Below are 15,257 nucleotides of genomic sequence, written 5' to 3' on the forward strand. Positions count from 1 at the left end.
CTGTCATTATCCTCAGGGTCAGCTGACCTGCTGACATCACAGGGTGCAGCGCTGTCATTATCCTCAGGGTCAGCTGACCTGCTGACATCACAGGGTGCAGCTCTGTCATTATCCTCAGGGTCAGATGACCTGCTGACATCACAGGGTGCAGCGCTGTCATTATCCTCAGGGTCAGCTGACCTGCTGACATCACAGGGTGCAGCGCTGTCATTATCCTCAGGGTCAGCTGACCTGCTGACATCACAGGGTGCAGCTCTGTCATTATCCTCAGGGTCAGCTGACCTGCTGACATGACAGGGTGCAGCGCTGTCATTATCCTCAGGGTCAGCTGACCTGCTGACATCGCAGGGTGCAGCGCTGTCATTATGCTCAGGGTCAGCTGACCTGCTGACATCACAGAGTGCAGCGCTGTCATTATCCTCAGGGTCAGCTGACCTGCTGACATCACAGGGTGCAGCGCTGTCATTATCCTCAGGGTCAGCTGACCTGCTGACATCACATGGTGCAGTGCTGTCATTATCCTCAGGGTCAGCTGACCTGCTGACATCATAGGGTGCAGCGCTGTCCTTATCCTCAGGGTCAGCTGACCTGCTGACATCACAGGGTGCAGCGCTGTCCTTCTCCTCAGGGTCAGCTGACCTGCTGACATCACAGGGTGCAGCGCTGTCCTTATCCTCAGGGTCAGCTGACCTGCTGACTTCTCAGGGTGCAGCGCTGTCCTTATCCTCAGGGTCAGCTGACCTGCTGACATCATAGGGTGAAGCGCTGTCCTTATCCTCAGGGTCAGCTGACCTGCTGACATCACAGGGTGCAGCGCTGTCATTATCCTCAGGGTCAGCTGACCTGCTGACATCACAGGGTGCAGCGCTGTCCTTATCCTCAGGGTCAGCTGACCTGCTGACATCACAGGGTGCAGCTCTGTCCTTATCCTCAGGGTCAGCTGACCTGCTGACATCACAGGGTTCAGCTCTGTCCTTATCCTCAGGGTCAGCTGACCTGCTGACATCACAGGGTGCAGTGCTGTCCTTATCCTTACGCTATGGTCCAAATAGGGAGAACTTCAAATCCATTCGCCGGTAAGGGAAGAGAAAACACACAACAGTGCAATTGGGTTTTTCATAAGAAACTTCTTCTTTTATTATATGTACTCACAAAACTCTCCAGATAAAAAAGAACATTTAAAAAAGAGTGGTTGCACGTCCAGCATTACCAGCCCAATGAAGTTCCGGATGAAGCCACCTGGCAAAACTCGGAGTCGGGCTGGTAATGCTGAACGTGCAACCACTCTTTTTTAAATGTCCTTTTTTATCTGGAGAGTTTTGTGAGTACATATAATAAAAGAAGAAGTTTCTTATGAAAAACCCAATTGCACTGTTGTGTGTTTTCTCTTCCCTTACCGGCGAATGGATTTGAAGTTTTCCCTTTTTGGACCAGAGCGGAACCAACATTGGAGGAGTTGGATTTCCGAGTCAGAAGACCGGACACTCACATCGCATTCCAGTGGGAGCCGCAGGATCCACGGGCACTTTAAGTTGAAAGAACGTTACACCAAGGGGAATGATGCGCAAATAAGGGTTGTTTGCCTCCACTCGGGTATATGTGTTTGGAAATGAAGAGGTGCTGTGTTTTTTCTTATTGACTGTTTTATTCCATAAGACTTAATATAAACGGGGGACGTTGATGTGGAGGGACATTTGTATTTTTGTAATTTTGCCCTTGGACATTGGACTTTTATCCGCTTCGGTTTCTCTTACAACGTCGTACTGTTTTGTACAGCGGATTTGGTTTTCTTTTTACTTTGTTTTATATCATTGTTTAAGCCTCTTTATATGTGACACGTTTGTATCTTGTGTGCGTGGATTGTACTTCTTCTTATTTTAAAGAGATTTATGTCAGCAGTTTATAACAGAATAACATATGTAGTGGTGACTTGTTTTGTGTGATTTCCCAGCATGCATTGCTTGTGCGAGGGAGTTGTCTAAACCCTTCGCACTTCAGTAATATGGTGGGTGGTGGCTGTTGTGTGGGTGCAAGGGAGTAGATTTACTGTAAATACAGCATTTTGGATAATTATGCAGGATTTATGTAGTAAATTGGGAGGCTCCTTAGTGTAAGTGTAACCAGTGATGGAACTGGAGAGTTGGGGTCCATCACACATATAATTATCATATTGTCAGTATAATAACAGCATTTATAGGATCATGTGTCTCCATGGTCCCTACAGTCTATGAGGTCCTCATTGTTTCCCGATGAGCCTCTGCCTGGTGTTCATCTCCGGAGTGACCAGGATGATGTAACACTTGGGGAGGAAGATACAGCCCAGCAGCCCTGCACTAGAGGTCAGGATGGCAAATACCTCCACCGCCACCATGTATTTGCCCTTGGTGCTGAGATATGCCGGGATGAAGGAGATCCACACACTGCAGACCAGCAGCATGCTGAATGTGATGAGCTGGGCCTCATTGTAGCTGGCCGGTAACTTCCTCACCAGGAAAGCCACAATGAAACCGAATAAGGACAATAATCCCATGTAACCAATCAGAATGTAGAAAGCCACCGCAGAACCTTCATTACAGCGTAGTATCATCTTCTTACTGTCCGATTGCAGGTCATAGTCTGGAAATGGTGGAGAGGAGATCAGCCAGACCATGGATATGATGAGTTGTCCCACCGAGCAGAGGACAACTACACTGATGGACACACCAGACCCCACCCAATCTTTTAACTTGCTCCCAGGCTTGGTGGCCTTGAAGGCCAACACAACCAAGAAGGATTTAGCCAGAACACAAGATACAGACACTGTGAAAAAGATCCCAAAGACGGATTGTCTCAGCAAACAGGTAACTGCCATGGGACGTCCAATGAATAATAAGGAGCAGAGGAAGGAGAAGAGTAGAGACACCAGGAGGACATAGCTGATCTTCTGGTTATTGGCCTTCACTACCGGAGTCTGGTGATATTTCCAGAAGATCCCCAGCACAGCACAAGTCATCATACAAAGGATAATGGAGAGAAGAGCCAAACACATTCCCAGTCCATCATCATAGGAGAGAAATTCAGTGGCCTTCAGGAGGCAGGAAGTTCTCATCTCATTGGAGTAGTGATCTTCAGGACATTTCACACATTCATCTGCGTCTACAATATACAAGAGTAAAGTTACTGGAAACCTATTGAAGAAAATCACATTACATTATAGTATATAGCAGAGCAATGGAAATGTCATATTTGGATAGCGGGACAATGAAATGGGTAGTCAAAAATAACCCCATAAGGATAGGAGGAGACATAACTAGACAAGGAATCCAAAAGGATAACAGCATGAATGAATTATCATGTGATTAATGCTCTTGGTGTGGAAAGTGGTGATCGTCAGTCATATTTTCTTATCTCTATGTTGTGTACAGGACTTTCGCTGCACTGCTCACTACTAGAGAAAGAATAAGCACAAAAAGGTTCATTAAAGCTGCTTTCGTTAATGAACTACATTATGACATCTACTATTATCACTTGTTCTAGTAATTTCTGCAATAAAAACATTTCTTCAAAAGTTAATTCATACTTTGAGGATACATTCCCCATTCGAGCATGAGCCAGGTTGATTTCATGATGTAACACACCTCTAGGATTCATCAAATGTCTCCTGTTTCAGTGTTTTATTGCTTCTTCAAGTCAATGAGTGACCACAGAATCTCTTTGAGGTCTGAGAATGAGAGTTGTGAAGCAGTGCGGCTCTTAGTGCATGGTTACCAGGTGTCTGTGTTTTGGGATTGTGATGAACATCTACTAGTCTTCAGTTTGGGATCCCACTATCTACACAGACACATCTAGTTCCTCACCTGAGGTGTTGGAGATCTCCCCCTCAGAACATACGACACAACTGTAGCAACAAATGTGGAAGCTCTCAGTCCTCTTCCGGTATCCGGGTTCACAACTCTCACTACACGATGATCGAGGGATCTGGAATGATTAAAATGATAAAGAAATGGTTTGTTTTTGGAAGCTACATGGCACTGGGGGCAGATAGTGGACACTGCTTGGGGATTTATTGAGTAGTACCTTGTGGAAGTGAATGGATATTGGATAGTGCCAAAACCAAATCCTGGCAACAATCTAACTAGGGAATGGAAAATACAAGCAGAAGACTAGACACCATTGAGGATTCACAGTGCCCAACAGAAGTCGATGCTGCCATACAGTCATAGCGTCCTTGCACAGTAATACTTACCTTATTCTTGCAGTGGGCATCTCCCCTGCTCCTACCCAAGTTTATGCATCTCTAGTGTGGATGCGATTGTCAGAGCTTAATCCTGAATTGACCGAGTTCCAGCATATATTTTACATACATATTTAAAAAGACCATACAATATACTCTAAAAATGTATACATTAATTACATTAGTCTTTTTAAATCCTTCATCTACAAAATTTACATTTATACTAACCTCTAACAAAAATATCAACCCTTGACAAAAGGTGCATTGTTTATACAGCTTAATAGGGTTATTGCAGTATAGTCCCTTATGGCATCTAATATATAAAATATATATCAATTATTCTGCAACTTCCCTTTTCCTACAAACCAAAGTCCCTACACACTTTTGCCAAGTTCCCATCCCACCCCCCTTTATTGCCAACATAAGCAGACCCTATTCCATTTATGCTCTGTACGCGACATCTTGGATCGATTACATTCATATTCCTTTATCTGCATGGAAAGTCTCCACCAGTTCTCTACATTTGGAGGGGACTTGGAGCCCCATTTACGGACTATAATTATCATTGCCATATTCATCAGCCTACTAATCAGTCTACCATGTAGGTTAGTCAGTCTTGGATCCTCCAATAGGTAAAAGATTGCTGTGTGAATCGCTAGGGGTAAATTGATTTTAAGGATGTGATCAATCCTTCTAAAAACTTCTTTCCAGAAGACCTTTATAATTGGGCGCTGCCATACCAGGTGAAGGAAATCTGCGTCCGGTAGTTGGCATTTCCAACACCTGGATTCCTTCTTTAACTTCATTTTGAGCAATGCCACTGGAGTGTGATACACCTGGTGCAAGACATTAAAATAAATGAATCTGTGATTCCAATTTAGTGAGCACAATCTAGTGTTTCTGTGAATTATTTTCCATTCTCCCATACTCATTGTCCCAATCAGCCCTTCCCATTTATTTTGGGATTTGTGTATCTTATTCCTAGAGTGACTATCCCTTATAAACCTATATAATTTAGATAAAGACGTATTACTATTCCCTTTCGTTTTAATAAAATCTATACATTTATGTGAATCCAGTTTAATTTTTTCTTGTGCAAATTATATTTCATTACATGTTTTAGTTGCAAATATCTAAGCCAATCTTCTGATCTTAACCCATATAACCTTTGCATCAAAATAAGTGAAATAAATTGTCCTTCTATCATAATTTGTGATATATACCTCACTCCGTTAATCCACCAAAAATTTTGATCATCCATAGCCACTACTCCCATCAAATTAACGTTAAACCACAAAGGGGTGTCATTTAAAAAACTATTTATTCCCAATATCCTTTTAGTGGCAGTCCAGATTCTCTTTAAAGTCTTACCCAGCAGATATTCCTGAAAGATTTCTCCTTCTAAAAGGGAGCCCTCCAGAAGCTCAAAAATACTTTCTGTTTTGCCCTGTGTCATCGTCACCAATTTAACCATCAGTGGATTTTCCCTCCATTTTATTAGCCGGCTAATCTGCGCTGCTAGATAGTAACCCTGGAAAAAGGGTAACCCCAATCCCCCTTCACCCAGTGGCTTATAAAGAAAATCCATCTTTATCCTAATTCTCTTTCTGCCCCAAATCAAACCATTCAAAATTGCTTCGATCATTTTAAAAAAGGACTCTTCGATCCAGAGTGGCGATGCTGACAAATAATATAGTACCTGCGGCAGGATAACCATTTTAATAAGCCCTATCTTGTCTGCTTTAGAGAGTGGGAGCTTGTTCCAAACTCCAGCTCTCTTCCTCAGAGTTCCAATTAATGGCACCAGATTCAGGTTATAGAAATCTTCCAAGTTACTTGAGACTTCCACTCCCAGATAGTGAAAACGTAACACACGGTAATGTAGTGCTGTCTGTCGCCCAGCTGTCTACCAATGGGTCTAAGGCCAGCAGGGCGGACTTCCGCCAATTTATCTGCAATCCTGAAAATTTGCCAAATTCTTCAGTGACCCTGATAGCCATTGGAATTGATTCCGGGGAGTCTTGTAAAAAAAGCGCTAGATCATCAGCATATAGACAGATCTTATCGTCTGGACCCCCGCAGCCCCCTCCCAGTATACTTTCTTCCCCTCTAATTTTCAAAGCTAAGGGTTCTATATATATTGCAAAGAGCAGGGGTGACAGTGGGCACCCCTGTCTCGTCCCGCGGGTAAGTTGGAACATTTCCGATTCGCTGTTACCAGTAGGGATTCTTGCTGTGGGCGCCCTGTACATGCACTTGACTAGCCCGATAAACCGGTCTCCCAGTCCAAAACCCCTCATAACCTCCCACAGGAAGCTCCACTCCACCCTGTCAAACGCCTTTACGGCGTCTAAAGACAGGATGGAGCGGAGCCCGCCCTCTCCCAGATCAATAGCCGAGAATAATCTCTGGATACAGTCTACGGTGCTTCTACCAGGTATAAACACATTCTGATCTCTATGAATTATGTACAGTATTTAATAACCCGTTGTAGCCTGATTGCAAGGACTTTAGAGAAGATCTTGATATCTGTATTTAACAACGAAATGGGGCGGTATGAACCCACTTCAGTTGGATCTTTTTCTTTCTTTGGGATCAGTACTATCCCAGCTTCGGCCATCGATCTGGTAACTCCTCCAGCTTCTACCACTTCCTCCAACACCTCCAACAATCTAGGGAGAAGAGTCTCCCCATATTGTTTGTAAAAGCCAAACGGATGCCCGTCTGTGCCTGGTGAAGAGTCCCTACCGAAAGAGTCCAGAGCCATCTTGATTTCTTGTAAGGTAATGGGGTCGTTTAACATTTGCTTTTGGGTTTCCGGAACTTTGGGAAACTGTATTCCCCTCCGGTATTCTCTCATCTCGCTAGCAACCAGTGTTTCCTCTAATCTGTACAAGTCAGCGTAAAAGTTTCTCACTGTCTGCACTATCTCATCCTGATTGTTGGTCACTATGCCGTCCTCCCTCCTAATAGCTGTGATGATGTTCTTACCGCCGGAGTCCTTTATTATCCCTGCTAGATATTTACCCGGTTTCCCACTTTCTATAAAATGAGTCTGGGACCGAAAAAAGGCTCTGTGTTGTGTTTTTTGGCTCATGAAATCTTTGAGATCCTGCGTACATTTAAGAGTCCTGGTTCTAGACTCTTCTGAGGGGGACTCAATATACCTCCGTTCCACATTACGCAACTCTTGCTGTAAACTACTTTCCTGTTGATTATATTGGATCTTTGCCCGCTTAATTTCCCTCCTGTATAAAGCTCCTAAATGAAGCTTTAAGGCGTCCCAAATAGAGCTCTTGCTTGCCGAACCCAAATTTTGCACCCAAAACTTCTGCATTTCCTCCTTGATATTCAGTTGATCCTTAAGGATACAAATCCAATAAGGATTTAACTTGAACCGCCTATGGCTTTGTACTGTCGATTTCAACATGATCATTACTGGCGCATGATCAGATATTATAATGTTTTCGTATGCCATTTTGCGGATCAAGTTAAAAAAGGCCAGGTTGACCAGACTTAGATCAATACGGGATAACGACTGGTATGAGCGGCTTGAGCATGAAAAGGCTTTCCGGTTGCCATACAGATTCCGCCAAACATCAATCCAGCCTAACTCCCCACAAACTCTGGCTAATCTCCCACTCGGATTTTGTCCCACTGTATTACCTTGAGACATTTTAAACCTGTCCTTTACCTCATCCATTACCAAGTTGAAATCTCCCATTATCATCAGAGGGCAATGTGCCCTGGGTTCTATAAATTCCAGAAGGGAATAGATCACTTCCAGAGATGCTGGAGGAGGAATATACACAAATGCCAAAATAACCTCAAGCCCCTTTAAAATACCATGTAAAAAAATAAATTTACCATTTTTGTCCACCATAGATTCTTTTATTTCAAAATCAATATCTCGGTCAATCAATACTGACACCCCTCTCGAAAAAATGGTTCCAAAGGCATGAAATTCCCTCCCAACCCACTTTCTTTTGAGTCTATACACATTTTCTGTAACCAAATGGGTTTCGAGAAGGCAAACAATGGCTGGGAGGTGTTTGCTGACTACGTCAAAAATTTGGCAACGTTTTATTCTGTCGCTAATCCCTCTAATATTCCATAGTAAGTATTCTGGTTTCCATTTTCTAGGAAAATGTCCTCTGCCAGCGTCCCCCCCCCTCCCCTTTCATCGACCCATCTCTTCTTTTTTAACAGGTCTCCTACACCACCTGGTGCCACCCTCCCCTCCACCAATCCTACCATATCTCATATCTGCAATATCCTAACTTAAATCCTGCTCTTTATTCCTTCTCTAAGGCAGCTCCAACAACCCATCTTTGTTATAGTCCCTGTTGGTCCAGCCAATTCGCTACCTCTGCTGGAGAGGTGAAAAACCAGGTTTTCTCCTGAAATATAACCCGTAGTTTGGCTGGAAAAAGAAGCGCATATTTAATCTTTCCTTCCAAGAGTCTTTTCTTAACCCCTTTAAAACTAGCTCTTTGTTGTTGGGTTTCTCTGGAATAATCCGGGTATAAGGCGATTTTGGCGCCTCCAAGGGCGCCTTCAAAATCGCGACATTGTCGCAAAATAAAGTCCCGATCTTGGGAACTTATCAGCTTTACCAATATGGCCCTTGGAGGGGAGCCTGGAGGGGGTCTCTTAAATGGGATCCTATGAGCTCGCTCAATCCCGAAAGACTTAGAGAAGCCCTCCTGTCCGAGGGTCTCGTACAACCATTTTGTAATTTTGCTTATTAATTCCTTATCTGATTCCCCTTCCAGGAGGCCCACTATTCTGATGTTGGATCGCCTCGATCTGTCCTCAAGATCCGTAAGCTTATCCTGCAGCTTTTTCTGTTGCTTTTTGGTTATCTCTACAGTCTTTCTCATCTCTTTAATTTCCTCCTCCATATCTTTGCAAATATTCTCCAACCCTTTCGTTTTTTCCCATATCCTATTCATCTCATCCCTGAATCGAAGTAGGTCGCCCTGTATGGAACCGACCTGAGAATTGAGTTTCTCTATTGCTAGTTTTGATTCGTCCACTTTTGTTTTGGCTTCTTTAACAGCTGCAAGGATCTCAGCCAGGGTTTCTTTAATTTCACCTGGGGGGTCCTCATTCTGCAAGGGCACATATCTGGAGCCTTCTTCCGGCCCCTCTTGTTCCTTAGGGGTCTGTCTGGTCTTGGCTGGTGATCCCTTCCATAACTTATCTATCCCCCCACCCGACTTCCTTTGTACATTCTTAGGACCCATTGTATTAATAGATCAGGTACAACGGCTTTGCCCTCAGTTAAAACCAATACCTAGTAGGAGGCTTGGGAGCATGTAAGCGGATGTCCGGTCTGCCGCCCCCGCCCCCCGTGCCGCGGCACCTTGATGGCCCCGCTGGGATGCATCATCCCTAGCCAATATTGGATCCCGGGACCCGTGCGTAGCTGGATCAGCGCGCCGGCCATTTGGAGAGTCGGTGCGTGACTCGTGAGCAATGCTTGGAGAGACACGTGGTTACAGCGTTTGATGCAAGAACAAAGAGTGGGTTGCCGAGCTAGGGAGCACCGCGTACTACCTGCTGCCTCGTGGACGAAGGTTGTCCGTCATCCTACCTCGCTGGAGCCGTCGGCTGGTCTGCATATCCCTGAATGGAGGTGTGGAACCAGGAAGAGGTGCCAGCCCTGGTGGAGCGAATTCCGAAGTCTGTTCTGAAGTCTGGGAACCTCCCGGTGCCGTAGCCCAACTGGATGCAGTTAAGTGCTTGCTGAACTTTCTCCTGCTCCTTGCCTGCACAGTTTGTTATGAGGTGTTACAGTTGTTGCCTTGGGCTTCTACATTTGGAAGATACTAACTGCCTCGCTCTGTGCTATGCGACCTTTCTAACCCTCTAACATACACGTGTTGTCTCCTTAAACTTGCTTCATTGTTTACTAACGTGACTGATCTTCTTGTCTGCATGACTACGCCAGTTCCATATGGAAACAGCTGGGAAACGATCATGTTTGCTGAAACCTTCCCTGCTTCCTCCCCTCACATTTGTTACGAGGTGCTACTGTTACTGCCACTGGTCTTTTACATCTGGATGCCAATAACTGCCTCGCTTTGTGTTATGTGATCTTTCTAACCCTCTAACAAACACGTGTCATCGCTTTAAAACTGCCCTAATAATTATTAATGTGACTGATCTCCCTGTTTGATTGATTATGTCGGCTCTGCAAGAAAGCACCTGTGAAGTTGTCTAATGTTCGTCCAATTCTCTCCTGCTTTTTGCCTTTATATTTGCTACAAGGTATCACAGCGGTCGCTATCTGGTTTTTGTATCTGGTAGCTGCTAACTGTTTTGTTTTGTGTTAAGCAATCTTCACAACCCCCCCTCAAAACTGCCTCACTGTTTACTAATGTGACTGATTCTTAAGTTACCTGGCCCTGAACTAGATGTCCAGGTACTGTTATTATTGTTATTTACTTCTTAACATAATATACGTGTGTAAACCCTTGTATTGCAAATGGTGTATATTTGGCGGCTGACTTAACAATATTTATCTTTTGCCATCTGTGCTAGCTGCTGATATTGAGCTACCTTTACTTAGAACGTCTTTATTGTTTGCAACCCACAAACTGCTGTGTGTGGGTTGTCGTGCTTTCCAAAAATCAGCCTGATTGTCTATCAGAGGAAACATGCCAAATAATAAGAGAGTGGTAAAAGGGGGGTCGGGCACCACGGCTACTACTCCAAAAGATCAAAGAAAGGCTGTGGAAAAAGCTAGGGAAAACGCCAAATCTAAATTGAATAAATTCGCTCTTTCCCCGAAAGTCCCATTGCAGAACAGGCTTTCCCTGGGGGGTAGTGAGAACGCGAATGAAGAGAAGGAGGATGGGCCACTGGTTGGTCTATCCGTCCATTCTGAGGAATCAACAGGAGAGATAACTCCAGATACCTCTGTGAACAACATCTCCGCTGCTAGTTTGGTCGAGACTATGCCAGGGAAAGATATTAACGACCACAGCCCTTTAAGTAGCCCACAAGTAAAAGCGCAGGGGAAATATCACACAGATACTCCATCTTTAAATCAGATTTATGAAGCAATTTTGAATTGTAGGGGAGACATTAAGGTGCTATCAGCAGAGGTTACACAGGTGAATAAGGAAGTATCCCAACTTCGGACTGATATCTCCAAAATGGGGCAGCGGTTGGAGGCGGCGGAAGGCCGAATTTCTCACATGGAGGATAAACTCACAAAAGTAGAGGCAGAAGTTAAACACTTAAAAATCGAATTGACGAACCAAAATAAAAAAATTGTGGATTTAGAAAATCGGTCCAGACGTGCAAATATACGGTGTGTGGGTTTCCCGGAAAAATCTGAGGGTGGAGATGTTGTCTCTTTCATGCAAGAATGGTTAAAAAAAACGTTAGGCCCCGAAATTGCCTCTTTTCCATCTTTCGTTGAGAGAGCTCATAGAATTCCTAGTCGTAATCCTATTCCGGGGGGCCCCTCTAGACCCATTTTGATAAAACTATTTTCTTCTAGAGATAGAGACGCATCATGCGTAATGCCCGGGAAAAAGGGAAAATAGAGTATAATGGGCAAAATATTCGTTTATTCCCAGACTTTGCCAAAGAGACAAGAAACAGGCGTAAAGATTTTTTTGAGGTAAAGCAAAAACTACGTCAAGCTGGAATTCAGTATTCCATGTTGTTCCCGACCAAATTACGTGTTATGTGGAAAGAAAAAAGTGTATTTTTTGAGGATCCAGATGATGCGTTGGAATGGTTTATAAGAAGATAATGTGTTATTAATTGACGAATAATAAGCTAGAGGTACCTAGTGGAGTCATTGGGGTGTGGGCACGGGGGGGAGGGAGGGATGATGCTAGGTTTAGAGGTTAGGGCCGGCTCAGGGTTTATGGTTGTGGGACGGTCTCTTTGCCATCTAGAGGTTGGGAGAGGTGGAGGGTGGGGTCGGGAGGGTGGGGAAGCCTTATCTGTAGATTTTCCGTATAAGAACTGGTATGTTTTCTTTTTCTTTTTTTTTTTTTTTTCGTTTATTGGTGGTCAGCTCCCGGTTGGGGTGGTCAGTTCAGACGATTTGAGAACACTGAATGAAAGTACTATCGTGGAATATTAGGGGGCTGGGCCCCAGGAACAAACAAGTCGCGGTTTTTGATCTGATTAATAAACACCGACCGGATGTTATTGCATTACAGGAAACCCATCTGACCGCTGAATCAGCGGTCAAAATTCCGAAAAAATGGATTGGTTGGATGTATCACTCCTACTTCTCCTCATACTCGAGAGGGGTAACACTAATGTTTCGGCGGGACTTGGAGTATCAGGAGATACAAGTAAAGGTGGATTCAGAGGGGAAATACATCTTTGTGCACTGTATTATAGAGGGTAAATCATGGGTTATTGGTAGTGTATATGTCCCACCCCCATTTACTCCAGGCATAATTGTAGAATTTTTCACCTTTTGCACAAAGACGGGGGGAACATATACGTTGTTAATAGGGGACTTCAACACAATTTTTGACTTAGAGGTGGATGTAGCCCAGTTGGGTCTGGCAAAGCGTTCTTATCACAAATCTCACACTTTTAAAAATTTGGTGGAGTCATTTGGTTGGTATGAGGCATGGCGGGAATTAAATAAAGAAAAAAGGGGTTTTTCATATTTTTCTAAAACTCATAACGTCTTTTCACGTTTAGATATGGCACTCACCAATGCCAGCACTTTGAATCTTTGCACGTCGTGCACTTATGGGATCAGAGGGGTTTCTGATCATACACCCCTAATATGTAATTTTAGTTTAGGAGAACAGATAAATACGAGGTGGTTTAAAATCACCCCATCTTGGATAGACACACTAGGGAAAAATGACTGGGTGGTAAACCAAATTAATGAATTTTTTTTGTTTAATCAGGGGATTTCCCCACTGGATTTGGTTTGGGACACGGCCAAGTCCTTTATTAGAGGTATATTTAAGGCACTAATTCACAGGTATAAGAAGGCTACACAGAAAGATTTACAGGAGTTGGAAAATAAAATACAATCACTTGAGGAAAAATATGTCACAGATCCCTCGGAACAAAATAGAGTTAACTGGGAAGATGCACAAAATCTACATTTTGATCTAATCCAGGTTCAAGCAAATAAGAAAATGGGTGTTTATGCTAGAAAAAGATATATAGAAGCTAACCTCCCCGGGAGAATGCTAGCAAATTTAATTAAAGAAGATAAAAAAAGGGTGATAATTAAATCTATTGAGGGGCCAGGTGGTGGTATTCTGCATCGGCCGGAGGATATCCAGAAGGCCTTTGTAGAATATTATGAGGAACTTTTTGAGTCTAAGAGCACAATGACGGGAGAACAGTTAGGGAAATACCTTTCGCAGATTTCTTTACCGTGTTTATCAGTGGAGGAAAGAGCATTTTTGGAGGCCCCGATAACCCATGAGGAAATATTGAAGACCCTCTCATGTACGGCGCGGGGAAGCTCCCCCGGATTGGACGGGATTCCGTTTGAACTTTACGAGCTATATAAAGATGAATTAATAAAACGCCTCTTGGAAGTTTGGAATCATGCGATCACTAAGAGGGAGCTCCCACCCTCAATGAGGGAAGCCCTCATAACCCTAATTCCAAAAACAGGGAAAGATAGTAATAAGCTCGAGTCATACCGGCCAATCTCCCTGATCAATACGGATAATAAGCTGTTCGCCAAATTACTGGCCGAAAGATTGAAGAGATGTATCAGGAGTGTGGTCCATGTGGACCAGCGAGGATTTATGCCGGGCTGCTCCACTATGGACAATCTCAGGAGACTCTTTCTCAACCTTCAGCTGATCCCGGCCAACCCGGGGGAGCGTACCATCTTAATGTTGGACGCCTCCAAAGCTTTCGACACGATAGAATGGGACTATTTATGGGCAACTCTGGAGACTATGGGGTTTGGGGATAAGTTTATAAATCTGATAAAAACCTTGTATTCGGGCCCCTCAGCCAGGATTTTGGTGAACGGGGAAGTCTCTAGGGTATTGAAACTAGGTCGAGGCTCTAGGCAAGGCTGCCCCCTTTCCCCTTTATTGTTTGCCATAGCCTTGGAACCCCTGGCATGTCAAATTCGCCAATCTTTAAATATCAAGGGCTTTAATCAAAGGGTGGCTCAGGAAAAGATTTCTCTTTATGCGGATGACATCCTTTTATTTCTCGGCGCCCATGAGGCTATCCCGAGGGTCTTTTCAACATTTGACATATTTGGGAAGGCCTCTGGGTTGGCCATTAATTGGCAAAAATCGGCATGTCTACCAGTGGATCCCCTGAAGAAGTGCATACCTCGGGGACTCAGGATTATTGAAGCAAACGGTTGGGTGGAATACCTTGGGATTAAATGTTCAATAGACATATCTAGATATGTGGAGCTTAATATAATACCAGTGATAGGATATATCAGAAGTAAGATCAAGACGTGGAAAAAAACTGCCCATTAACCAGTTGGGCAGAATTGCCCTTATTAAGATGCAACTTCTCCCCAAACTCCTTTATGTATTGGCTGCGGCTCCTATTTGGATCCCAGTAAAAATCTTTCGGATTATAGAAAGCCTTTTTAGGGAGCTAGTATGGAGAGGTAGGCAACCACGTCTGAAACTGGAAGTTATGATGCTGCCCTATGAAAAGGGGGGCTTCACCCTCCCGGATATAAAAGCTTATTTTTTAACAATACAAATTAAACATATCTTGACCTGGGATTGTTCTCCCCTGGCAGACCCTCCTGGTAGTACGATTGGGTCAGGGGATTATACATTTAAACTTAACATAATGGAAGCCCTAGAGTCCGGTAGTTGGGATAGACAGCCTACGAGGAAAAATTATCCCACATTATTTTTGATGGTGCAAGTTTGGCGTGAGATTAAATCTTTATGGGATCTTGACGGTATACTACCCTTCACTCCCATATGGAAAAATGTAAATTTAGGTACACCTGACATTATAGATCGTCCATGGATAGAGAAGGGAGTAATTCACGTTCACCAGCTTATTAGAAATGGTAAAATAAGGCCTT

General features: G+C 43.8%; 1 protein-coding gene across 1 annotated transcript in view; it reads right to left on the reverse strand.

Moving 5' to 3' along the window:
- Window positions 1-2,236: 2,236 nt before the first annotated feature.
- Window positions 2,237-15,257, reverse strand: part of LOC140116345 (vomeronasal type-2 receptor 26-like) — a 28,901-nt gene continuing 15,880 nt past the window's right edge. The window contains exons 3-4 of the mRNA XM_072132872.1: window positions 3,837-3,957; window positions 2,237-3,135 (exon numbers count right to left, since the gene is read on the reverse strand). Of these exons, the coding sequence (XP_071988973.1) occupies window positions 2,237-3,135; window positions 3,837-3,957 (1,020 nt within the window). The remainder of the gene's footprint in view (window positions 3,136-3,836; window positions 3,958-15,257) is intronic.

Source organism: Engystomops pustulosus, chromosome 2 (assembly GCF_040894005.1).
Source record: "Engystomops pustulosus chromosome 2, aEngPut4.maternal, whole genome shotgun sequence".
Lineage (NCBI taxonomy): Eukaryota > Metazoa > Chordata > Amphibia > Anura > Leptodactylidae > Engystomops > Engystomops pustulosus.